This window comes from Mustelus asterias, chromosome 7, assembly GCF_964213995.1.
Source record: "Mustelus asterias chromosome 7, sMusAst1.hap1.1, whole genome shotgun sequence".
Lineage (NCBI taxonomy): Eukaryota > Metazoa > Chordata > Chondrichthyes > Carcharhiniformes > Triakidae > Mustelus > Mustelus asterias.
The window spans coordinates 35,053,959-35,081,218 of record NC_135807.1 but is presented as its reverse complement, the minus strand read 5'-3'; the positions used below and the strand labels follow the sequence as shown (position 1 = coordinate 35,081,218).

At 41.5% G+C, this 27,260-nt stretch overlaps 2 protein-coding genes across 3 annotated transcripts in view; both read right to left on the bottom strand.

The window, feature by feature from the left end:
* The window catches only part of slc22a13b (solute carrier family 22 member 13b), a 58,765-nt gene extending 53,988 nt beyond the window's left edge, over positions 1-4,777 (bottom strand). For both annotated transcript variants that reach the window (XM_078215852.1, XM_078215853.1), the window contains exon 1: positions 4,275-4,777. In XM_078215852.1, coding sequence (XP_078071978.1) covers positions 4,275-4,652 — 378 coding nt within the window. In that variant the 5' untranslated portion in view covers positions 4,653-4,777. The remainder of the gene's footprint in view (positions 1-4,274) is intronic.
* Positions 4,778-16,720: 11,943 nt separating this feature from the next.
* The window catches only part of oxsr1b (oxidative stress responsive kinase 1b), a 172,819-nt gene continuing 162,279 nt past the window's right edge, over positions 16,721-27,260 (bottom strand). Inside the window, exons 15-18 of the mRNA XM_078215842.1 lie at positions 24,585-24,637; positions 22,729-22,797; positions 22,010-22,074; positions 16,721-17,780 (exon numbers count right to left, since the gene is read on the bottom strand). Coding sequence (XP_078071968.1) covers positions 17,706-17,780; positions 22,010-22,074; positions 22,729-22,797; positions 24,585-24,637 — 262 coding nt within the window. The 3' untranslated portion in view covers positions 16,721-17,705. The remainder of the gene's footprint in view (positions 17,781-22,009; positions 22,075-22,728; positions 22,798-24,584; positions 24,638-27,260) is intronic.

Genomic DNA, 27,260 nt, shown 5'->3' with positions numbered 1-27,260 from the left:
CCGGAGCACCCAGAGGAAATCCACGCAGACACGGGGAGAATGTGCAAACTCCACACAGGCAGTGACCCAAGCCGGGAATCGAACCCAGGTCCCTGGCGCTGTGAAGCAGCAGTGCTGACCACTGTGCTACCCTGTCGCTCAGTTCCAACAATTTGCTCAGTATCACTTCTCTGATGATTGTAATTTCCTTGAGTTCCTCCCTCCCTTCCAATTCCTGATTTATAGCTTTTTCTTGTTTGTATGTTGCTTGTATCCTCCAAAGTGAAAACCAATGTAAAATGCCCGTTCAATTCATCTGCTATCTCCTTATTTTCCATTATTAATTCCCCAGACTCACTTTCTATAGGACCAATACTCAATTAGTTACCTATTTTCCTATTTAAGTATCTACAGAAACTCTTGAGTTTTATATTTCTAACTAATTTTCTCTTATATTCTGATATTTCCCTACTTAATAATCTTAAAAAATATATTTTACTCCATCCTTAAAATTACAAAGCTAATGCTCAGAGTGGACCAGGCAAACCCAAATCCATTCTTTGCTTGCTTCAAAAACCAAATTCAAAATCCAATTGAATCCAATTCATGATCCTCACAAGAGAGACAAACAAGATCCAAGCTGACAAGATAAGGCATGGCACCCCATCTTGGGCTTGATCTGACACTTGATCTTAGCCAAACGGTAGTTACTCTTTGCTGTTCTTTAGTCTGTCCAATCTTCTGATCTGCCACCTCTGGATAATTGTATGCTCTCTTTCAAGTTTGATGGTATCTTCAAATTTTTTAGTTAACCACAGATGGTGGGTCCCCCCTTGGAAATTATTTCTTGTTGGAATTTATTTTTATATTTTGAAATATCCCTTTAAATATGTGCTCTGCATTTCTATTGACTTATCCCCTAACCTCACTCAATCATATTATAATTGCTACCTAAGAGGTGATTCACTAGGGGGTTATCAATTAACCCTATCTTGTTACACAATGCCAGGTCTAATAAAACCTGCTTTGTGATTGGCTCCCAACTGTGTTGTTCTAAGGAACTATCCCAAAAACATTCTATGAACTCCTCATCCGGTTACCGTTGCCCACCTAATTTTTCCAGTATACATCATAGAAATCATAGAAACCCTACAGTGCAGAAAGAGGCCATTCGGCCCATCGAGTCTGCACCGACCACAATCCCACCCAGACCCTACCCCCATATCCTACCCATTAATCCCACTAACCTACACATCTCTGGACACTAAGGGGCAATTTTAGCATGGCCAATCAACCTAACCCGTACATCTTTGGACTGTGGGAGGAAACCGGAGCACCCGGAGGAAACCCACGCAGACACGAGGAGAATGTGCAAACTCCACACAGACAGTGACCCGAGCCAGGAATCGAACGCAGGTTCCTGGAGCTGTGAAGCAACAGTGCTAACCACTGTGCTACCATGCCGCCCTGTAGATGTAGATTAAAATCTCCCAGTCGGTTAGCTCAGTTGGCTAGATGTCTGGTTTGTGATGTAGACACAACGCCAACTGCACAAGTTCAATTCCCATACCAATGAGGTTATTCATGAAGCCCTGCCTTCTCAAGCTTGCCCCTCGCCTGAGGTGTGGTGACCCTCAGGTTAAATGACCACCAGTCACCTCTTCCTCGCAAAGGGGGAGATTGGTTTTCGTGTAAACGTATCCATTCGATATCCTTATCTGGGTTTGGCTTGTACAATTTACACTTCTGGTAAGATCCATTTTTTCCCTCTGGGAGAGTCAGGAGCAACTGTTCCTCTTTGGCCAGACCAGCACTGAGGTTTAAGATCCTATGGTAATCTGGGACTGTGGCAACTTCACCCTTATTTGATTATGGCTGCATCTTTCAGTGTGGACACCAATAGATATTTAGCAGTAATTCCACAAGAACGTGTGGGATGAGTTGTCCTCGGTCAAGTGCTGCACACAGACACATTCCAAGATCCAGGATTACGTGCTGAGGGATGCCCCAGAGATGTGAGAGCGAAAGGTCCTGTCTAAGGCCTTTCAGCTGTAGTGCAGGGTGGGACTGGAAACGATGTAAAACTCCTCTTGCTATATGCATGACATGGAACGTATATTATAAATATAATGTTGCAATTATATTGAGGCACCTCAGAATAGAACATGCCGCATGCAGAAAACTTGAATTTTATTGCATCTGTAAACTTGAAGTTGAATAGTTTAGTAATGTACTTCTACAAATTTTACAAATAAAATATATATTTGGAACATAAACATGTGGAGTGAGGCAAGTTTTCATTTGGTCCAAGCTCGTGCATATCAGAGTCAATGTCTTCAATTTGAAATGGTCATAGAGTCCTAGAGGTTTACAGCATGGAAACAGGCCCTTTGGCCCAACTTGTCCATGCCACCCTTTTTTAAAAAATCACTAAGCTAGTCCCAATTGCCCACATTTGGCCCATATCCCTCTGTACCCATGTAACTGTCCAAATGCTTTTTAAAAGACAAAATTGTACCCGCCTCTACTACTACCTCTGGCAGCTTGTTCCAGACACTCTCCACCCTCTGTGTGAAAAAAATGCCCCTCTGGATACTTTTGTACCTCTCCCCTCTTACCTTAAACCTATGCCCTCTAATTTTAGACTCCCCTATCTTTGGGAAAATATATTGGCTATCTAGCTGATCTGTGCCCCTCATTATTTTATAGATCTCTGTAAGATCACCCCTCAGCCTCCTACACTCCAGAGAAAAAAGTCCCAGTCTAGCCAGCCTCTCCTTATAACTCAAAGCATCAAGTCCTGGTAGCATCCTAGTAAATCTTTTCTGCACTTTTTCTAGTTTAATAATATCCTTTCTATAACAGGGTGACCAGAACTGTACACAGTATTCCAAGTGTGGCCTTACCAATGTCTTGTACCACTTCAACAAGTCCCAACTCCTGTATTTAATGTTCTGACCAATGAAACCAAGCATGCTGATTGCCTTCTTCACCACTCTGTCCACCTGTGACTCCACTTTCAAGGAGGGATGAACCTGGGTATTTTAAGAGAGTCAACACCCAAAGTAAACAACGCCCAAGAAATAGAAATTAATATTTCTTCCTGACTTCTGAAAAAGAAATTGGAGACTCCAAGATACCAGTCGCGATAAAGCACTACAAGTTGGTTAAAAGGAACACTTGAGTGAAAAACATCTTTTGTCGTTTGTCCCATTAGCCCCAATTCGAAGAGATTTTCATTTCACATCAGTGGAGATTCAGCTGTTCCACTGAGGTGCAAATTGCTGAGTCAAAGTGCAGGGGTTGGTCGCAAATAAAAAGGGCTATGCTGCTACATTACATTGTAAAGATTTGTCCAAACTTGAACCCGCAGAACCCAATATAAAGTCCATTCTCAGCTGCTAAGTACAGCTTGGCTAATTACACCACAAGAGCTTGTGGCAGAGATCTCTAAAGGTAAACTTGCAGGTTGAGTCCGTAATTAAGAAAGCAAATGTAATGTTGTCATTTATCTCAAGAGGCTTGGAATACAAAAGCAGGGATGTACTTCTGAGGCTTTATAAAGCACTGGTTAGGCCCCATTTGGAGTACTGTGAGCAATTTTGGGCCCCACACCTCAGGAAGGACATACTGGCACTGGAGCGGGTCCAGCGGAGATTCACACGGATGATCCCAGGAATGGTAGGCCTGACATACGATGAACGTCTGAGGATCGTGGGATTATATTCATTGGAGTTTAGGAGGTTGAGGGGAGATCTGATAGAAACTTACAAGATAATGAACGGCTTAGATAGGATGGACGTAGGGAAGTTGTTTCCATTAACAGGGGAGACTAGGACGCGGGGGCACAGCCTTAGAATAAAAGGGAGTCACTTTAGAACAGAGATGAGGAGAAATTTCTTCAGCCAGAGAGTGGTGGGTCTGTGGAATTCATTGCCACAGAGGGCTGTGGAGGCCGAGACGTTGAGCGTCTTCAAGACAGAAATTGATAAATTCTTGATTTCTCGAGGAATTAAGGGCTATGGGGAGAGAGCGGGTAAATGGAGTTGAAATCAACCATGATTGAATGGTGGAGTGGACTCGATGGGCCGAATGGCCTTACTTCCGCTCCTATGTCTTATGGTCTTATGGTCTTATCTCCACATGCTAACTGTCCCATCCCCGTGACTCATCCAGTGGACCACTTGTAAAGGAGCAACACCTGGGGGTTTGCATTCTCTCACCATCTCTGGGGACAACAGTGCATGGGTCTAATTAAAGGCAGAACTCTTTACATATTAAACAAAAATACAAACCTCTGTAACTAATGTCGAGGTATATTGTGAGGTATCGTATACCCATCCTTCCTGGCATGCTACCGTTGATTGGTTTCCGTGTAAACGTATCCATTCGATATCCTTATCTGGGTTCGGCTTGTACATTTTACACTTCTGGTAAGATCCATTTTTTCCCTCTGGGAGAGTCAGGAGCAACTGTTCCTCTTTGGCCAGACCGGCACTGAGGTTTAAGATCCAATTAGTCTGACAGTAATGTTGGACACTCGCACCAGTAAAAACCTGAGCAATCAAGTTGAACCCCAGGAAGAAATTTGGCAAACATACTAGCAGTAGCAAACGTTTTTGGAATGGACCAAATTCCCCCACGGCTTTAAGAATTGCTCCAAAATCATTCATCTCGTCTTCCCCCCAAACCGTGTCAATTCTACAGCAGGCAAGGTTCAAAGTCTAAACTATAAAAGCGACGACTGTATTAATATTCAATCATAGATGTCGACAATTAACCGGGGGAGAGGTGAGGGGGGAGGGGGAGAGGTGAGGGGGGAGAGGGGAGGGGGGAGGGGGAGAGGGCTCTCAGTTTCAGTTAATCGTTGCCATGATGTGTATCAAAATGAAAAGAAGCCAACTCAGCACACAGTTCAATTTTGTACATTTGCTCTGAGTTATGGACAAATTGACATTACAGGTTCAATTGTGTTTGCACAAGAATGAACAACTGCCAATCGTTCAAAAAGGTACCGTGATCCGACAGGGTCTTCAGAAAGAAAAACGACTGATTGAATTGCTTCATGAGATTTGGGCATCACAGGCAGAGTAGAATGTATTACCCATCACTAATTACCCCTGAAGTTATGGTAAGCGACCTTCTTGAACTGCCGCTGTCTATGGTGAAGGAACAACCCAAACCCTCTTACTGCGCTTAGGAAGAGTCCTGGGATTTTAACGCAGCCAGAGTAAAGGGACAGGAATATTTTTCCAAAACAGGATGGTGTTTGACTTGAGAAACTTGCAGGTGGCGGTGTTTCCATATACCTGTTGCCTTTGTTCTTCGGGGCGTTAAGTTGAGGGTTTTGGAAGGTGATGTCCAAGAAGTGTTGTCAATTGAACTGAATCTGTGATAGCTCGAAAGGTGTAATGATTAAAGGGAATCAGCCTGGAAACTCTGGACAAGTGGTTTATTCCAAACCCCATAAAGAAAATAACCAATTGGATCACAGGCTGAGGAAATCTCACAACCTAAGTTAACATTACTTCACATTCACCGGTTAATTAGTAACCTAATACAAACACTGTCAAAACAAGGGAGACCAAGCTTTGCATTTCATATGTCACTCCAATTCATACTATGGGACTTCAAGGGCAATGTTTAAATTCTTGTCCTTTTTGAGAATCCAAGGCGCACCACAGGTTCCAATTTATCCACTTGGCTTGTTACTTCCTTCAATAACTACATTAAACGTGATTTCCTTTTCACAAAACCGCAGGGCACTTTCAGAATCTAAGGAATTTTGGACGATTATAACCAATGCCTCTACTATCTCTGCGGCCACTTCGATTAAGAGTGTAGGACACAGGCCATCCGGTTCTGCTGATTTGCCAGCCTTTAAATCTAATACTTTTTTTCCAGCATCCTTTCCTCGGTGATGCAATTGTTTTACATTCCGCTCTCCCTTTTCAAAATAAAAGCAAGTTTCCTCTTTCCTCCAGAGTTATGGGACACCATATAAGAACAAGTAATCTCCTTTCTAGGAAGGAGATGAAGGGTTTTATTTTCCTTCAGCAGGTCGTTACTGTTTGGAATTGCCTACTCCTAAATCCTGTGTTCACTGTCCTCATTAATTTGCACATCTCGGATTGCTGATGCAAAAGCATATTTGGTAAATAAATCCTAAATTAAACTCATGGGTGATGTGTAAAATAGCCCTTTCCAAATCACCAGGATGACAAGTTTGAAACATCAAATAAGCACCATTTAGTCAAATTAATGACAAATGGTTTAAATTTGAATGCATTTAGAATACCTGGATCCTTGGATTCAATTTTGCAAATTGGGATTATTACTGCCATTGATCTACAATCCTGCGCTAAAAGCTTTCCTCAGGCACATTGCTGTCAATGGCAACACCAGTGACCCCAATAAACAGACCAAAACATTTAAATAGCACCTTTGCTGACTTGAAAACATGACAAAGCACTTTTCAGCTAATGAGGCATTTTTGAATTGTTAAAAGTGGAAACACAGCTGTATGTTTACAAGGTGTCATAACAATGAGATAAATGACCAGTTACATTTATTCTTTAACATCATTAAAACGTTTATCAACGACAACTCTCACCTCCTTAAATACTGCCTCAGGATTTTTTACATTTACCCAAGGAGGCAGATATCAAGCCTTTGTTCAATGTGTTATTCAAAAGTTGTCACTTTTACTTGTGTAGAATTCAATCTTCAACCCTCCTGAAGTGAAATTTTTTGCATTTATAAAATGCCTTTCCAGACCTCAGGTTACCCCAATAAACCAATAAGATACTATGGGTGGGATTTTCCAGCTGCACTTGCCCCAAGCCTGGATAATCCCACCTGAGGTCAATGGACCTTTGTATGGTACTGTCCTGCCCGCTATGATGCTGTGGCGGACGAGATGGGAAAATTCTGCCCGACATGTCAGTGTTGTATTGTTGGAAAGACACTTACCAATTTCCACACAGCAAGCTTCTGCTAATTGCAATATGCTAAAGACCATAAAATCTGTTCTTGTGATGTTGATTGAGGGGTAAATATTGGTCACAACTTGTGGGATAACTTCCCTGTTCACCTTCGACACGGTGCCAGGGGATTTTTCATGTCCACCTGAGAGGGCAGACAAGTTCTTGGTTTAACTCCCTCAATACTGTATTGGAATATAAACCTATATTTTATAGTGCACAAATCTGGGAATGTTAATAAATATTGTGTGCTTGAGACTGTCCAAACCTCTGGAGAGAGGCCAATGATGTGGTATCAGAATGTCATATTATGATGTTTTCAGCAAATATGGAATCATTCTAAATTTAAGGGTGCTTGTAATACATGGAATATGCAGCCCAGAAACAGGGAATTCAGCCCCTCTAATCTGTGTTGTTGTTTACGCTCCACGCAAGTCTCATTCCATTCCATCTCTCTCACCTCAATTTAAAGTTTATTCATCAGTGTCACAAGTAAGCTTACATTAACACTGCAATGAAGTTACTGTGAAAATCTTTCAATGTGTAATTTTGATTTTCATTACTCATGTCTAGTTTCTTTTTAAAAGTATCTTGGCTATTAGACCCAACTACTTCTGGTGACAGCAAGTTCCACAGTAAAGAAGTTACTCCTTATGACTCTATCGGATTTCTTAACTATCTTATATTCATATGTCACTCCAATTCATACTATGGGACTTCAAGGGCAATGTTTAAATTCTTGTCCTTTTTGAGAATCCAAGGCGCACCACAGGTTCCAATTTATCCACTTGGCTTGTTACTTCCTTCAATAACTACATTTCTTAACACTCTTCTTTTGAACACAGGTATAAAGTTTGCAAGTCTCCAGTCCTCTAGCATCACCCAAGTCTAAGAAGACTGGAAAATTATGGCCTGTGCCTCCATAATTTATATCCTCACTCCCCTCAGTATCCTTGGATGCATCACATCTGACTTATCAACTACAGATATTAAATACAGACAGCCTATCCAATACCTCTTGACCAATTTTAATCCTTCTAGTGTATTAGTTACCTCATCCTTCACCGCAGTCTGGGTGACATCTTCCTTTGCAAAGACAGCTGTAATGTCACTGCCTACATGCATGTTTCTATCAGAATCTATTGTGATGAAAGGTCACACCCTGAAACATGAACTCTGCTTCACAGATGCTGCCAAACCTGCTGAGCATTTCCTGCACTTTCTGTTTTTATTTCAGGTTTCCAGTATCCACAGTATTTTACTTTTAGATTAGGATTTGGACTACACAGCCTGATATCATGGTGGATACAGATTCAATGCTAGTCTTCAGAAGGGAACTAGATGAATACTTGGGAGAAAGAAATTGCATGGATATGGGGAAAGACTGACGGAGTGACTAGCTGGATTGCGTTTCAAATGGGGTGGCACGGTAGCATAGTGGTTAGCACTGCTGCTTTACAGCACCAGGGACCCAGGTTCGATTCTCGGCTTGGGTCACTCTCTGTGCGGAGTTTGCACGTTGTCTGTGTGGGTTTCCTCCAGGTGCTCCGGTTTCCTCCCACATTCTGAAAGATGTGCTGGTTAGATGCACTGACCTGAACAGGCGCCAGACTGTGGCGACTAGGGGAATTTCACAGTAACTTCATTGCAGTGTTAATGTAATGCTTACTCATGACTAATAAATAAACTTTACTTTAAGATCTGGCGCAGGTTCAACTGGTAGAATGGCTTTTTATACTACTCTTTGAAGGTGCAGATGTTTTTATATTATATATTGAAGTGCATCCCCCTACACTTATCGATGTTGAAGTTCATTTGCCACTTTCTCCCCAGTTGGTAAGTTTATAAATGTCTTGTATTAGGTTGCATCCTTTCTCGGTGTTAGCTATTAACCTACTCCACGTTACACCACACAGGTTTAACCTGTTGGACTTTAACCTGGTGTTGTGAGACTTCTTACTGTGTTTACCCCAGTCCAACGCCGGCATCTCCACATCATAACTGTTGATGTGCCAGCTCTGAAGCTGCACTGGGACTCAAGGTAGAAGCAGGACGGCAGGGTTTGCAATCTAGTCAGAGCAATGCAAGCAAAGACCTTTCCCACATAGCGTAACTGGGATGTGCTTCAGTAATTACTGCAGTCACTACAATCTTTTTTCAGCAAAGACACAATGCAGATGCAGTGCCAGTTTTCCAAATTTGATGATTTCATGTGGAAAGCCATCGTTCCCTGAGACTTTACCACCGGCAAGATGGTGTATGGCTTTACTGAGCTCTACACTCCAGCTCCTCCATCCAAGGTCCAGAACGGTGCTGAGAGTTACTTCAGTGATAACGTTCTCTGCTGCTTAGAGTTTGAGGTAGCATTCCACCCACCTTTCTGTTTTCTTGCTAGGTTCAATGATGGTCATCCCTGTCTTCGTCGTCAATGGGGTTGATTTGGTTGCTGCTGGGCTTGTTGCTTTCTTGATTCCTATATATCCCTCTAGCATCCCCTGATTCAGTAGCAGTTGTATACCGTTGCACAGTTTCACCAGATTGATTGGTGCTGTGCCAAGCAGTCTATTGATACTCAATTCTGGCAGCTCCGACAGTATCTAGATTTTGTTTGCTGGGGACTTTCTTTTGGCTCGAGGGCTTTTTGTTTGTAGTAACTGGCTCCATTTCAGTCCAACAAACCTCTGGCCAGTCATCATTGCTTTCCATATACAGTGAGTGCAGATGAAGTTGCACAGATGATCCCACTTTGCCACGATTTGAGGATGCCGAGGAACTCTAGGGTCCTTTCTGAGTCAGTGGTATGGCAAGTGTGGATCCAAGAATGATCTTCATTTCTTGGAGTGGCAGAGTTTCCTTGGCTGAAGCCTGAACTTGCTGCACACCAGTGAGTGATCAGTGCCACTGTCAGTGATGTGATGATTACAAGGGATGTGAACACTGTTGAGGGTGATACATCTGGTGAGGATGAAATCTAGCTGATGGCAGTGGTGCACTTTCAGATATCTCCAGGGCACCTTGTAGCTTAGTTTGGAAGTAGTAATTCATCACAGAGTCTATGGTAACAGCATAGCACGAGCACTCTCGGTCCATTACTGTGTTATCTTGCCAATTCCCTGATGCCCTGTGCATATTGGCCAAGCTGTGTAGTCAGTACCCATCTTTGTACTGAAGTCCTCTAGAAAGTACAGTTCCTCAGTGCTGGTAATTCTGCTGATGGCAATGTCAAGTGTCTAATAGAATTGATCCTTTACAACTGGGGTGGATGAGAGTTTGGACCTAGATGCACATGAAATTAACTGGGTCAATGGCTATTGACTGGTGAAGAGTGACCTTTTTGTGGAGAGTTCAATCATTGCAAGTGTTTTTTAGCACAAAATCCACTATGTTCATGTGATACCCCTGCTGCCAAAAGAATGTATAACATTTCTCTCTAAGGGAGCCACTCTGAGCAAGCCTCGTTTCTTGCCGCATAGCAATGTCCATTGAGATTGAGCCTTGTATGCTCTTTATTGATTACAGTTGTCTTGCATTCATCAACCTACAGAATGTTGTCAGTAATGTCCGGATGCATCATCCTTACATTCTAACTTGTGATGCAAAAAAACTGGTGTTGCCTTTGTTGTGTTTGTCTTTTGCGTTGATTAGTAACCTGTGAGAGATGATTCTCTAGCCTCCAAGTATCCAGAGGCAAGTTGACCGTGATATGACTGCACCTAACTGGGAGTTGCCCAGCTCGAGGCAATCCAGAGACCTGGGGCATGGATTCAAACCCCACCACAGCTGGTGGAATCAATCAATCCATAAATCTGGAATGTATCATTGATCATCACAATACCCTTCAAGGAAGGAGAAGTCCTTTACTGGACTGGCTTACATTTGACTCCAGATCCACAGCAATGTGAGATGACTCATCTGAAATGGCAAGCTACTCATGTCAAGGGCAAATGTCGGCCATTGTCTTTTAAGCTTATCCTTTAGTGAAGTTTTTAATTCATTATCTTTAGTTAAAAACTAAGGGAAAGTTATCACATCATGACTGAGTTCATCCTTGAATTATACTTTCCAATAAAACAGTATTTTGCTTTACACCTTGACATTGAAAATGCTATTTTCCTTTTATTGCTTTTTAAATAAAAGTTTTATCCTAAATTATGTGTATTGTTTTATGTCCTCCTCTAGCTTAGTATTTTTTCTTTATTCTTTCATGAGAGGTAGGTGCCACCATCAAGGCCACCAGTTGCCTTTGATATGAATGGCTTGTCATTTCAACTAAGAGTCAATCTCACATTGGATCTGAGTCAAATGTAAGCCAGACCAGGTAAGGACAGCAGAATTCCTTTCTTAAAAGGGTATTGTGATGATCAATGATATATTTCAGATTTATGGATTGATTCCACCAGCTATGGTGGGGTTTAAACCCATGCCCCAGTGACATTACCACTATACATTATCTCTCCTTAACATTCAAGTACTGCTTATAACCCTTTCAAGTCAATGCTCCCTTCAGCTCCACATTTATTAATGGTACCCTATCAGCCTGCTTGTTTTTATATTATAGTGGAATACATTTCTCTTAACTCTATTGATTACCCTTTCAAAGATTTCACATTCTAGTTCTGCCTCTGAACGATGCTGCTGGAGGGAGTGAATGTTTATAGTGTCTGTCATACCATTTAAATCAATTGCTTTGCCCCAGATGATGTCAAGCTTCTGAAGGCTGTTGGAACCTCATTTATTCCAGGTAAATAGAATGCATTCCATCACACGCCAGCCTTGTGACTTAGAGGTAGTGGGCAGGCTTTGGCAATGAGGAGCCGAGTTACTCATTACAAAATACCTAGCCTCTGGTCTTCCAACCTCAGTATTTATGTGACTAGTCATGTTAAGTTTTTAGTCCATGGTAATTCCCAAAGGTTGATAGTAAGGGACACCTTGAGTGCTATTGAATGCTTAGACATTGTATTTGAGATGATCATTGCCTGGCACTTGAATGGCAAGAATGGTGCTGGGAAAAGTTCAATGACCTCACATGGTGGTCAAGGTCAGTGAACACGTCTTCAGCCCTTGTATCACCAACTCACGTTGCTCACGCACTTGCCCCTTAGCAGTCTGAATGCCCAAATGCAGACGCTCCCCTTCATCCTCTCATAATCCACCTCTTGCAGCCTTCATATTCCTAGGTCTGAGATTCCCTTTCCCACCTCAGATATTATGCTGGCTGTTCACTTAAATGCAGCAAACATAATTCGCATCAGCATCGAGTCAGTTGGAATAGAATGATGATGACCCTTCATTGATGATGGAGGCAGGGAGTGCCCAGGGCGTCAGCAGTCAGAAGACTGCTGGAGACCAAGACCACACTGAGCCGGAGGAAGGTGATGAGCCTCGAGTCATCCATCAGACAGAAAATGCTGGATGTCAAGCAGGATGCACAGGGATTTTTGGCAGAGACTGCTAAAGGTCAGTATAGTAAGAAGTCTCACAACACCAGGTTAAAGTCCAACAGGTTTATTTGGTAGCACAAGCCACTGTGGCTTGTGCTACCAAATAAACCTGTTGGACTTTAACCTGGTGTTGTGAGACTTCTTACTGTGTTTACCTCAGTCCAACGCCAGCATTTCCACATGAAGGTCAGTATGCCATGGCCTCAGTCATGGAGGAGTCCTTGCAGAGCATGCGCGCTGCATTGATCCTTTGCTCCAAACATATCCATTGAGTGGTGACTTTCATGGAGGCAGCTCCAGGAATGCAATGAGGGGGTTCATGGGACTGCACTCAGACCTGCAAGCCCTCACACAAGCACTGACCTCAGGAAGTCAGTCAGGGTGGGACAAGGATGCAGCAACTAGTCTCTCAGATGGGTGCCTATTCTTCATTGATGAGCGGGAGGCACAAACTGCCTGCACTGGGGCTCTTCAATGCATAGGGTGCTGCATGCCCACCATTTAGAAGGTCTCCATTTTCCGTAGAATTTACAGTACAGTATGCTAATTGTCAGCCCACAGCTGCAATGTTTTCCGCACTCAGGTTGAGTTTTGTCTTAGTCAAAACGCACATACTTTTTTTTGCTGTTGCATTGAAATCTTTAGCTGTCCCTCAGCCCAACCACATCTCATTGGATTATGTACTTTCTGCCAAACAACCTGTTCCCCTGCCTCCACTGATATCATTCCTGCTAATCTTGAGGAGTGTTGTAGCCAGTAAAATACAATTCCTTTGATTTTTCTGGTCCTCACACAGAGCAGAGTGAATATGGTCTAAACATGTCCCAAAGCTTCGATATTAACCAATGCACATCATAATATTAAATTATCCTTGTGTTTCTATTACAGTTTAAACAGCCAACTATGTAGTCGAAACACTTATTAAAAACGTTTAGTGCTTTATATTTTATGCACATTAGTCTTCAATTGTATGGTTCGACTTACCCAAAAGCAACATGTGGAGCCATATCACTTAAAAGTTGCTCATAAAACTAGGCTCCCATTTTTTATTGGACTTCAAGTTAAGAAAAATGAACAATATGTCTAATGAAATGTGTAAGTGCAGATAGTAATTTTAAGATTAAAATCATGTATTTCCTTCCCAAGGGCAAGTGAATCAGAAAATGGTTGTTCATTCTAGGTCAGTTTGGATCAGTGCCCTTTGAGAAAGAACTTTTAAGGGTTAGAGATATTAATAGATTAATAAAGTGTAGAGATCATGGTGTGAGACTAAAATCCACAAATGATGTTTAAAGACTGTTAAGCAAGTCACCAGCCTGCTCAGGTTAGAAATCCCACGGCAGTGTTCGAAGTAGTGCAAAGAACTCTGCAGCCTAGCTAACATTCCTTCTTCAAACACCAGCAAAGCAAAAGTCATTGCTATTTCGAGGAAGCTGCTGATTTACAATTACCACAGCCATTTGCTGCATAACCAAAATAAATTGTGAAACGTCAAGACACATTTTAACCTTTTTAATGTCGCAGGATGTCCCAAATCACACTACCATCAATGAAGCATTTTTGAAGTATAGCTATTGCTGCATTGTAGGAAGTGTAATAGCCAATTTATAGACGAGGAAACACAAACAGCAACATGACATTGACCAGCTAATCTATTTTAGTGACGTTGGTTGATGGATAGAACCACAGAATCCTTACAGTGCAGGAGGTCATTCAGCCCACTGAATCTGCACCAACGCTCCAAAAGAGCATCTTACCAGGGCCCTCCACCAGCCCTATCCCCATAACCCCGTGCATTTACCAATCCGCCTAACCTGCACATCTTTGGATTGTGGGAGGAAACCCACGCAGACACGGGGAGAAAGTGCAAACTCCACACAGACAGGCACCCAAGGCTAAAATTAAACCCGGGTCCCTGGCACTGCGAGGTAGCAGTGCTAACCACTCTGCCCCCGTGCCGAGATGTTGGCCCAGATAATGGGGAGATTTCCTTTGTACTTCTTCGAGAAGCGTCATGAGATTTTTCTTTCTTAGACATGCACCTAAGAGGGCAGACAGCAGAGGGTAGACTTAACGTCTCATCAGAAAGTCAGCACCTGCAAAGTCTCCCTCAATAATGCAATGAAGTGTCAGTCTAGGTTGTGCTCAAGACACTGGAGTGGAACTTGAACCCACTTTCATCTGACTTGGGAGGCAGGAATGTTACCACCCAGGTGAAGGCCAACAACTAAGATGATATGAAAGCAAGAGCCTTTCTTCTGATTCAAATCAGAAGACTCGATCGGTCAAGTCTTTATCTCGTTATAAGCTTAACTTTTGATTCTCCATGAGATTTGCTAAACGGCAGGCTGTTGAAATCTCATCTTCAAATACACAACAGGAGATAGTTTGCTGTTTATTGATTAAAAGGAATTAGCAAAACCATGCAATAAAATCCAAAACAATCATGTTGAAAAAGAATAAGTGATCACGATATTTTACACCTTTGTGTTACAATCAGTATGACACCAAGTTGTGAGATATCCTTAGTGACAGCAGTCCTCAGTCCCAGTTAATAGATATATATTAATAAAGTAACTAATGCTAGTCTATACAGACTTAGAAAAAAGAGAAAGTTGTTAAAAATCATGCAGGTGGGTCACGTAAAAGATCCTATAATTCCCATGTGCTGGAAGACAAATTGAAACAGGTTCCCCACTAAAGCCAAAATTTGTTTTCTCAAATCAGTCAAAAGACAGTAAATGGATACCAAGGCCAACAGTGAAAGACTCAGTAATTTTAAAATTATTAAAAAACAATTTTGCAGTATTTACACAGTAGTACAATTTATCACTTTAAGTGCAGTTATTTTGAAAAGTACATGCCTCTTCCAGGCATCTCTTTCAAATATCAAGTTGATTGTTTCTCAAAAGTATTTCAAAAGCACCACAAGTCTAATCAATCTAACTATGTGATTATGTGGCTCCAGTTACTTCTCCATAAATCTTTCCTTTCACATGTATGTTTTCAAACTGGGGTCTGCAAGGTCATCCGATTTGTGCCCATTTGAAGGTGGGTGTGTAACAGCCCATGAACTCAGCTCCTGGACAAATCTGGGGTTTATTCTGCACTCGATTTTCAGTCAAGGAGGAAAGATTGCTTTATAGCAGCATCTAAGATGGCTGAAGGATTAAGAGAGATTAATGGGGAATATTACTTGAAATTAAATTGTAACAATAGACACTGGTCAAACTAGTAAAAGGTAAATTTAGAACCAATATCAGAAAATAGTTCTTCATACATTGTGACCAACACTTGGGATGGAATTCCAGTGGTGAATATCTTGGAATCAATTAAGGAACAAGTCATGTAGCAATTGGTACAGGAAACTGTAGGATCTTTCTAGATGGATAAATGACAAGTTAAAGGCCCTTCTCAGCTTTAAATATCTTGAGTTATAAGCATATTATTCTGTCTAATGGCAGCGTTGCTCTTCTAGTAGCCGACAGTGCGGCAGAAGGTAGGACACAAGTTCCCTTGGGTGTGTGAATAATTGCAGGGTGGCAGTCAGGGGGCTGGAGTTATTTATATAGAAAAGTTTGAAAACCCTTTAAAGGCAGCAAGGTATGACAACTTTTGGATTTTTGTTTACATAGTGAATTGTGACATGCATTGAAAGCTCAGGCCTCACCTCCCTCCTCAAACTGATGGCCTGTCCAAAATGTGCAATACAAGGCAGCAAGTGTTCTACAAGGCAATATTACCAACTCCATCTGCTCTTCTAGAAGTGCTTTGACTGATGCTATATAGGGTCTTTATTACATTTCCTATGCAAATGGTATCACAAGGCTAAATTTGTTGAATTCGGGATAGTGTTGTCACTGAAAGTTTGGTAAAGTATGAACGGTGGGCATGCGTAACTCTCAAACTACGTCGAATTTAAATGTTTATTTAAAAATCCAACGATTCAGTTGTACATTCTGCCTAAATTTGGGAGCATTGAGGCAGTCTAGCACCAGGATGACATACAGCAGATCTGTCAGAGGTTTGGAGTAATAAATTAAGAGGATCACACTAGAATATTAGTGCAACTTTAAAGTGTATTGGCTTGTGAGAGATTCTTGGTGAAGCATGATAGTACCAATACATCTCACAACATTGTCACTGGAGCTTATTCAATGTTGCATATCTCATTGTCTTTTTGCAACCCAAAGATGAGTCCCAAGAAGCTTAACAAAACATGTGATCTTGCTCAAAATTACAGAATGCTGCATAAGTCTAAACAGGACAACTCATAACCCATGAAGAGAATTACAAGATACAATTGGCCATTCAGCAGCTGCAACTTTTTAATTTATTTTTGTACTAAAAGATCTGACAGGTCAAAAAAAATTTCCTCTTAATACCAACTTCACACACTGGTACCAGGGAAAGACTAAACCAATTGCGGTGTCTTTTTTTTTTACGCACACGCACACTCCATCTGCAGATTATAAGGTGGGCTACAGATTGTGCCATAATACTTTATATTATATAAATGAAAAAAATGAAAAGGCTTCACCCTCAGTGATTTCTTGCAATAATATTTATATTCCGGTTTATCGTTACCACATATAAACAAAATAAAACTACTTTAGATCATGTCAAAAGGCGGTTAATGATGTGCCCGGGTAGCTCTAATGCGCAATAAGCGCAAACACAAAAAAAAGGCTTGCAGCCCATTTTTTTTTTTGGGTTACAGCCCTTTGAAAAGTACAATTCGTATGAATTGCACTTTAAAAAGATATCAGTATTGCTCTTGTGTTGTGTTGCTTCTAATCTGTGTCAAGTGTGTGCTCAATGAAAACTACTCAAGTTAAAGATGAGTTACTGAAACCACAATTTTCCAATCTGCTGCACTAGGTCGCATTGAGTTCCATGGGGAAGATTTTTTTTTAATACAACTGATCAGTAAAGCTCTGTCAAAAAAATAAGGCAATTTTAAAAAAGGAGGAAGGATTTGGGAAAATAGATGAGAGCTGACAATTCTGCAGTTTGCCTACAGAGGGCACCCCGAATCTTGTGGAAAAACTGCAAGCTGGAACGCTCTGGAAAGTTCTTGATGGTGAATATTCCATTGTTAGGGTACTGCAAGCAAATGCTCAATTCACTTTCTATTTGTCGATTCTTTGTTACAGGGCAAGTGGGGCTGGGGGGGTTAAATGCTGCAACTTCTACGGGCAATGTCATCACTCTTTGGCAGTACAAGTTTCTTCAGGCCAACATCAGTGAGATACCTATTCACAGATGGGGTCAGCAGGATTTTTTGTTGTAGTGTGACTTAACTAATGGTAAGTTGTGCAAATCCTATGAGTTTAACATCATCAGGAATATCTGATTCTTCAACACCAGAAGCCTGTGGATCAAAAGAAAAATGCTTTAATATCAATAACATTAAAAATGGCACACATGCATGAACAGTGTCATTTTTCCAATATATATTTCTACGACATTTGTAATGGAAACTGCCTACAGAAACTTTTGTAATGTAGATACACTCTCCCACTAGTGGGAGCACCTTAGTTCTCTATCTTCCAACTCAACTTGTACAGCAAGGTAAGCAGCACACTCCTATTAACCCCAAAGCATGGCCCTGCATTTCATCATTTAACTAGTAGTAATGTTTTTTATACAATATTTTGATACAAGAGCAAAAGGTGAGTCTTCAAAACAGGGATTCCATTATCTTGTTCCAATTATCCTGCCCCACACCCCACTTTGCCTGAAGGCAATATTTGTTCTAGATCTAGGTACCCTTGTACACACTGTTACAGGAGATTGTCTAACATCACACTAAGTTGTACCTTTGAGCCACAGATAACAGAAAAATCCCTGGTTAACCTTCGTTGAGTGAGTCAATTTCAGCCAGTACAACACTAGTCAGACTGTTCCAAGTAGTCGGAGCATCCCTGTTCTGGAGATGGGAAAGGTATCAGCAGTCCAAGCTCCCAATTTTGAATTTGAGACCAAATGGTGAAACTTGCTGGAAAGTCAGTGTGCATGAAGGTCAAGCTAGTCACAGTATAATTAGACTAGGTGTTAGAAACACTGGCAAAGATTTGATACAAATGACTATTTTTACATGTTTGACACTATGATTCTTTTAGGGCCTTTATCAGGGGAAAGCACATGGTATAGGAAGATGCCAAAAAGCATTTTTGAAAATTAAGTTCACATAACTGCAAATTAGGAACAAAATTCTAAATAGATAAAAGCGTTTGAACATTAATGAACAACTGGTTAGAATATGGAGGGGGTTGGAGGAGAATGTCTATTCTGATCAAAATATTATTCTGTTTGTCACATCTCAAAGCACAAAATTCAATAATCTACATTGTGAATTTGCAGTGGGAAAACACCCCATACACACTCAGAGCAATGAAACCTCATCTCAAACCGTCAAACATCATGCAGAAAAACAGATCATTCAGCACCTGGCTGAAGTTACCATCAGCAACTGTTTACTGATCAACAAGTACCAATTGGTTTTATTGCTCCATGCTTCTGAGTAATCTGCAGCCAGGATTTTGCTGCAAGAACATGCATGTACAGGATAGAACAAAACAAAGCAGCAACTTAATTAGAAAAAAAGCTTCAGCAAAAATGTATAATTAACCAATGACAAAAAGTACACAATGGGGTGTCCATGTTACCGGTGTCCCAAGGCTAGATCCACAGTGCAACTAATCAGATACGTTTGCTTTCCTTATATTCACACCTCAAATGTATTTGTGATAATCCAACAGAAATATCAGAGCATAATCACCAACTTGTAAAATGTACATCCAAATTTAAAAAAAAATAATTGCTGCAAGCAAATTTGATTTCCTGCCTTACTAAACATATTGCCAAAACTAAAAATGAGCCAGACAGACCAGGAAGGATCCTGATAGGACTGAGTTAGCTGGTGAGAAATCAAGCAGGATTCTCTTGCAGGAGAGAGTTTGAAAGGACGGACTCTGGGCAAGAACTTAAAGTTATGAAGTGTCTCTCTCCCCACTCAAATAATGTATACATTCCCCTAATTTCTGAAGTTTTACACATGAACACTGGCTGCCACCTGGATGATGTACGAGGAGGGAGAAAGCAACAATGGAATATAGTATAGTCAATTGTTTAACTGTACTGTATGCAACAGTAAATCAGCTTTTGTACTTACATCTGCACTGACAGGAAGTTACATACAACATACAGGCTCTCTGTACTTCTTTTACAAGCTCATACACCAAGCCCCCCAACACTGCAGAAATCGCAGATCTAGCTAGTCCTTATGAACACTTATTCAGCAAAGTGTAGGTTTATGATGTTTCTGTTGTGATAGATTTTTTGGGTGAGGTCATATACTCAAATTGAGCTATGATAATACAAAAATGTGGTTTCTGGACACAATTTAATTATGGGTCACTCAGTGATTCTGACGAGAAAGACACTGAGGAATAAATTCCTCCAACCCTTCCACAGAACTGGACTCTCTTGCAAATCATATCCCTTCACTAAACTCATTGGTTCCCTTTCCTAAAAATTTTCCTTCAGTGTCTCTCTCTTCCTCAACCATCCCATGTGAATCCCAGTTCAGGTGAACAGCAGATAGCTCCGAGAGAGTGTCTACATGGATTTATGAAAGGAAAATCACGTTTGACAAACTTGCTGAGTTTTCTTTTGAGGATATCACTTGTAGCATATCACTTGTAGCATTGATAAAGGAGAACGAGTGATGTATTTGGATTTTCAGAAAGTTTTTGATAAGATCCCACAAAGGAAGTTAGCAAGTAGAATTGAACTGCCTGGGATTGGGAGAAATATACTAGTATTGATTGAAAACTGCCTGGGATTGGGAGAAATATACTAGTATTGATTGAAAATTGGTTAACAGACAGGAAGCAAAGAATAGGAATAAATTAATCTTTCTCAGGATGTAACTAATGGGGTAGTGCTTGGGCCACAGCTTATCACAATCTATATAAATGATTTGGATGTGGGGATCAATTGTAATATTCCCAGATTTGCCCAACTGGTTGGGAATGCAAGTTGTGAGGAGGATGCAAGGAAGGTATTAGTGAAGTAGAGAGTGCAGGGTGGAGCTTAAAGCAATTAGGAATGCAAAGAGGGGATAGGAGAAAGCTCTGGCTGGTAGAAGTAGGGAAGAGGGGATAGGAGAAAGCTCTGGCTGGTAGAAGTAGGGAAGATCCCAAAATATTCTACAAGTACACCAATGGGAAGAGGATAACCGGGGAAAACATAGAGCCCATTAGGGACCAAGGGGGAAATCTGTGGGTGAAGCCACAGATTGGTACATTGGTAAAATGTTGAACGAATACTTCACATCTATCTTCACCCAAGAGAATGAGGTTGAAGGTATGGAATGCAGGGAGAGGGACTGCAAAGGTCTTGAGCAAATTGATATAGGAAAGGACAGGTTTTGGATGTGTTGGCAGGCTTAAAAGTGGACAAATCTCCAGGTCTAGATGAATTGTGCCCAAGGCTGCTGTGTGAGGCAAGGAAGAGATTGCCTGACTCAAATTTTTAATTCCTCTCTGGCCACGGGTAGGTGCAGAGGACTGGAGAATAGCTAATGTGGTTCTGCTATTGTAGAGATAAGCCAGGAACTACACCAGTGAGTCTCGCATCAGTGGTAGGGAAACTATTAGAGAGAATTCTGAAGCATCCATCTCTAGTTGGAGAGGCAAGGCTTGATCAGGATTAGCCAACATGCAGAGAGCGGTCAAGCCAAACAAATTTGATAGAATTTTTTGAGGTGGTGACCAGGTGTGTAGATGAGGGTAGTGTCTATAACTTGTTGTAGCCCAAGACACTCAACCACACTGTTAATCTTTCAGAGAGTTGGTGCAGACTTGATGGGCCGAATGGCCTCCGTCTGCCACTGTAGGGATTCCATGTTCTCTGGTCATATTCCATCTGCCCTGCTCAAGCCCATTCACTCAGGCTGTCCAAATCCTCTTGAACATTATAGAATCACATAGTGCAAAGAGGCCCTTTGGTCCATAGAGTCTGCACTGACACGAGAAACACCTGACTTCCCATCCAATCCCATTTACCAGCACTTGGCTCATGGCCTTGAATGTTATGACCACACGGAAACTTACAAAATTCTAACAGGCTGGATATAGAGAAGAGGTTTCCCCTGGTTGGTGAGTCTAAAATTTCAGGATAAGCAGTAGGTCTTTTGAGATCGAGATGCCGAGGAATATCTTCACTTAGGAGGGTGGGGAAGCTTTGGAACTCTTAGAGGGCTGTGGAATCTCAAATCATGGAGCATGTTCCAGACAGAAACTGATAGATTTGTGGTGACTAATGACATTAGGGGATAGAGAGATAGCACGGCTGAGAGGTAGATGATCAGCCATGATCTAATTGAATGGCGGGGCATGTTTGATGGGCTGAACTATTCCAGTTCCTATTTTCCTAGATGGAATGAACAGTAGACCTACTGAGAGTTGCAGCTGACTCGCCAGCACACGCATGCCTCTAATTTAAAACCTGCATTAGGCATATCCATATCCTTTCCTGAATCTGAAATGCCAGTTAACAGTGATTCCCAAATTAGTTTGGAAAAGTTATACTCACCAATTTGAAAGTGACAGATCTATTTGCAGCTGGTTCATCCACTATTTTCTGTAGATTTGCTGCAACTAATTAAAAAAGTTAAATATTTAAGTTAATCATTTATGTTCATTAAAATATAGTCAAGGAAGTTAAACCCCTAACCATAATGAATCTAGTCTGATTTATTAATTACTGAGATAAAGGCAAAATACTACGGATGCTGGAATCAAACAAAAACAGAAAATGCTAGAGAAACTCAGTAGGTCTGACAACATCTGTGGAGAAAGAATAAAGCCAATGTTTCAAGTCACAACGAGGGGTCATCTAGACTCGAAACGTCTATGCTCTCTCCGCAGATGCTGTCAGACCTGCTGAGTTTCTTCAGCATTTTCTGTTTTTGTTTATTAATTATTGAAGGTGTTTTGAGATAGCATTTTGCATCAAAAGAGGCTACAACCAACTGAAAACCTCTGGTGAATTGAGAAGGCAGTGATGGGTCTTACAACAACCCAACAGCTTAATTACATTTATTAATACTAGCTTAAATTCAAATTCGCAAGTGCCATGGTGGGATTTGATCTTGCATTCTCAGCATTACTAGTGCAGATCTCTGGATTATTAGTCCAATGCTGTATCCACTATACTTATATCTACTATACACGAGTGTGATTGCAAAAGAATATCTTCTATTAAAATCTTCAAATTCAGAAGGTATACATTGCGGTCTTGTCAATAGTTACCTATTACTACGTCTTTTCCATCCACCAGACCTGCAGAGACAAGTTCTTGGGAAACACCATCTGCTGTATCTGTCAGAACAAGTGTATGAACTTGTTAATTACAGCTGGTCAATGTGACCATTTAAACATTTCAATGATTGGTCTATAATCTGAACTCCATATTGTGTACTGTTGTTTAACACGAAAGGTACTTTTGCTTTTATCAATGGATGGATTAGTCCTGCTCAGTATGAAACTTAAGCATCCAGATTGTGATGGTCCCAGGTCCATTCTAGGGCCAAGGATGGCAGAGTGGCTGGAGATACTCTGAAGGAGGGGGACATACACCCCTAGCAGTCATGGTCCATATTGGTGCATAGGTAGAAAGAGGGGCGAGGTCCTGCATCAGATTTGAGAGCTAGGAAAGAGGCTAGCAAGCAGGACCTTAAAGTTTGCAACCTATAGATTACACCTGGTGCTAGTGAGTATAAAATAGAAGCAAAAAAAAAAGGTAAAGTCGCCATAGTCCCTGATGACCATAGGCTGCTCTCCCCTTTGAGGGAGAACACTGACTGATGGCGATTTAACCTGAGGGTCACCACACCTCAGCTGAGGGGCAAGGTTGAGAAGGCGGGCCTTCATGAATAAGCTCAGTTGGTATGGGAATTGAGCTCGCGCTGTTGGTATCACTCTGCATCATAAACCATCCAGTCAATTGAGTGAACCAAAATAGAAGAATGGAGCAAACAAATGCGTGACAGGACTGACTGCAGGAATGAGGGCTTTAGATTCCTTAGAGATTTCTATCCTGGGAGAGATGAGATACCTACATGCCAGACAGGTGTATCTGAATAGAGTAGGGTCCAAGGTCCTGGCGGGATGGTTAACTAGTGCTATTGGGGAGCTTTTAAACCAACTTGACAGGAATGTGGGAACAAGGAAGTAACAGAGAAAAGAAACAAGGCTTAGAGATAAAAGCAAAATACTGCAGATGCTGGAAACCCGAAATAAAAACAGAACATGCTGGAAAAACTCAGGTCTGGCAACATCTGTGGAGAGAGAAACAGAGTTAACGGTTTGAGTCAAGATAACTTCTTCAGAAGATTACAGAGAATTGGGAGAGACAGACAGTACTGAAATATGAAGATATTAGATAGGGTCAGAGTAAGGAGGAATGCAATAATGTGCTTGGAGAAAACTAAAGGTAGGAAGGAATAGAAAGTAATATATGTCACAATCGGCCAACTTACAAAACAATTAGATTAAATTACAAATACTTGGAAAGCAATGTGCCAATTCTCAACATCCAGCACTCTGAAAGGCAAGCCCTTTTCAATGATTTATGCTTTTGGTTTGGAAAGTCATTAGTGTGGGGTGACTTAGTATATCTACCTATTAACACCAGTCATTTCAACTACGGTCAGGGTGAACTTTTGATGATTAAAAAAACATTTACAAGGATGTGGAAGATAGCAGAGCAGCTGGTTCAGTACAGTTTACAAAGCTGTCACAATATAGGGGTGTTCAGGCAATAATCACAGAACAGAGAATAATCACAAGTCATCCAAATTCCAGAATTAGTAACCTTTTTATTGGTGCTTGGAATTTCACAGTTGTGTGTGTGTGTAGGATCATATCACAAATCTGTGCACTGCTCGTCAGACTGAGTTGCAGTCAAAGGGCTGACTGGGTGTGGGAAATGGAAACATATTGCTGCACTAGTATCTCTCCTGGGATTAAGTCATCTTAATAGGGCAAGGTAAAATAAATATAGCTGATCCATAAATCCTTAATGACGACAGCTGGTGCTCACCATTGAGATCCCGCACTGACCCATGAAATCAAAAATGAGCATCAAAAATGAAGGGACACCTTACCTCTACCTGGAGTAAATTCAAATCTTATGTCATTCAGCTCCTTCTTCAAATTACTGCGGGGGAAAAGAGAGACAATTTCCAATTACTACACAGACATCCGGAGCAATAGCTTAAGAGTTTGGTTGATGGACAATAGATGGAAGATAGTATACCTACAGCAATGGCCTAGTGGTATTATTGCTAATCTATTAATCCAGAAACTCAGCTAATGTTCTGGGGACTTAGGTTCGAATCCCGCCATAGCAGATGGTAGAATTTGAATTCAAATAAAAACATCTGGAATTAAGAATCTACTGATGACCGTGAAACCATTGTCGATTGTTGGAAAAACCCATCTGCTTCACTAATGTCCTTCAGGGAAGGAAATCTGCCGTTCTTACCTGGTCTGGCTTGCATGCGACTCCAGAGCCACAGCAATGTGGTTGACTCTCAGCTGCCCTCTGGAATGGCCTGGCAAACCACTCAGTTCGAGGGCAACTAGGGATGGACAATAAATGCTGACCCAGCCAGTGACACCTATGTCCCATGGATGAATTTTTAAAAATTCAATGGAAGTAATTCAGTTAACTCCCTACAGAATCAGTCTCGCTCTGAATTTTACTGAAATGATTATAAATATTCCATTATCAAGGGACGCTTTTTTCATGCATGTTAGCAGATAAGTGTTTTCTTCTCCTTTCTGTGGGTGCCGTGCAAACTGAGGGTAGGTCACCCATTGTCAGCATATTACGTATAATACATTAAAAATTTATTTTGCTTTTGCATTAGTGTTCTGTTTCTCTTCCAAGAATTCCTGCATTGAAAAGGTTCTGTTCTCTCCAGTGGGATTTCCACTTGTCACATCTACCCTGCACACCTCTATTGTTTTCTATTTCAATCTGTGCGTTTGATCAGCTAACTGCCAAACCTTGTTTTAACAGTGACATCGCCTTCCTCAGCAACTGCCATTGGCTCCAACTGGATTCCAACTGAAATTCCATGATTTGGATCCACCTACAATTACAGACATCTCCGAGACATTCAGCATTCCTTGAATCATTCTTCTTCATGCACCCTGAGATTCATACTCAAAACCATCTATGCCACATGTATACTCTTGACTTCTCTCTTTAGCAGATTACTCATTATTTCAAAGCTTTCATGGTCTGCAGTTCCATTTCATCCTTTGCCTTATCTGGCATTTAACAAAAACTTTTGATTTTCCTTTTAAGATTTGAAGAATTACAAATTTTAATAGTTCATGGGTACCAAAGCCCATCTGGGTCCTTCTTGCTCTTCATTTCCTTCTGACCCATTCCTTCTTTGAATTGCTGTGTATTCATGATGACCTCCAACTTCCCGTTCACTGACCGTGAATGATATAACCTTCGCAAAGGCCTCAATCAACCTCACAGTAATTCGAGCTTGATATGACAGTACTTTTCCTTCATCACCTTCACCTCCTTGCACATTTCCTTGGGCCAGGAATTTTTCTGAGCCTTTGCTGAGCAGATCCTTTTAACCCTCACCAGATTTCTTGCTCCACCTGGACCCTTCCCTCTAGGTGATGCACTTTGGAAGAAGGAATTTGACAAGGAAATACACTATGAAAGGTCTGACACTGGGAAGTTCCAAAGAATAAAGGGACCTTGGCGTGTTTGTCCATAGATCTCTGAAGGTGGAAAGGCAGGTTAATAGGGTGGTGAAAAGAGCATATGGGACCATCGCCTTTATCCATCAGGGTATAGATTACAAAAGCGGAGAGGTCATGATGGAGTTGTATAGAACTTTGGTGAGGCCACAGCTGGAGTACTGTGTGCAGTTCTGGTCCCCCACATTATAGGAAGGATGTGATTGCACTGCAAGGGGTGCAGAAATTCACCAGGATGCTGCCTGGGATGGAACATTTAATTTAAGAAGAGAGCTTGGATTGGATTGAATTGTTTTCTCTGGAGCAGAGAAGACTGAGGGGCGACCTGATTGAGGTGTTCAAGATTATGAGGGGCATGGACAGGGTGGATAGGGAGCAGCTGTTCCCCTCAGATGAGGGGACACAAGTTAAAAAAGTGAGGGGTGGGAGGTTTAGGGGGGATTTGAGGAAAAAACGTTTTTTTAAACCCAGAGGGTGGTGACGGTCTGGAACACACTGGCTGCGCCAGTGGGAGGTGGAATGCCTCACATCTTTTAAAAAGTACCTGGATGAGTACATGGCATGACATAACATTCAAGGCTATGGGCCAAGTGCTGGAAGTGGGATTAGGTGGGCAGGTCAGTGCCTTGCATGCATCTGTGTGGACTCAATGGGCCGAAGGGCCTCTTCTGCACTGTAGTATTGTGTGATTATCACCCTACTTGATAATCTTCTTCAGCCTTTTCCTCAAATCGAATGGCTTCAAGGTAACAGTAGAGGCACCAATGAAAATAGGGTAGAATTTTCCTCCTCTAGAAACTGGTCACCCTTTGAATATCTCACCTTCTTCCACTCCTTTCATGCATTGGAAAACCTTGTTCTCTATCATCCGTCCAAGTGCCATGCCAATTTTCTCAATAAGACCATAAGACATAGGAGCAGAATTAGGCCACTCGGCCCATCGAGTCTGCTCCACCATTCAATCATGGCTGATATTTTTCTCATCCCCCTTCTCCTGTCATTTCCCCATAACCCTTGATCCCCTTATTAATCAAGAACCTATCTAT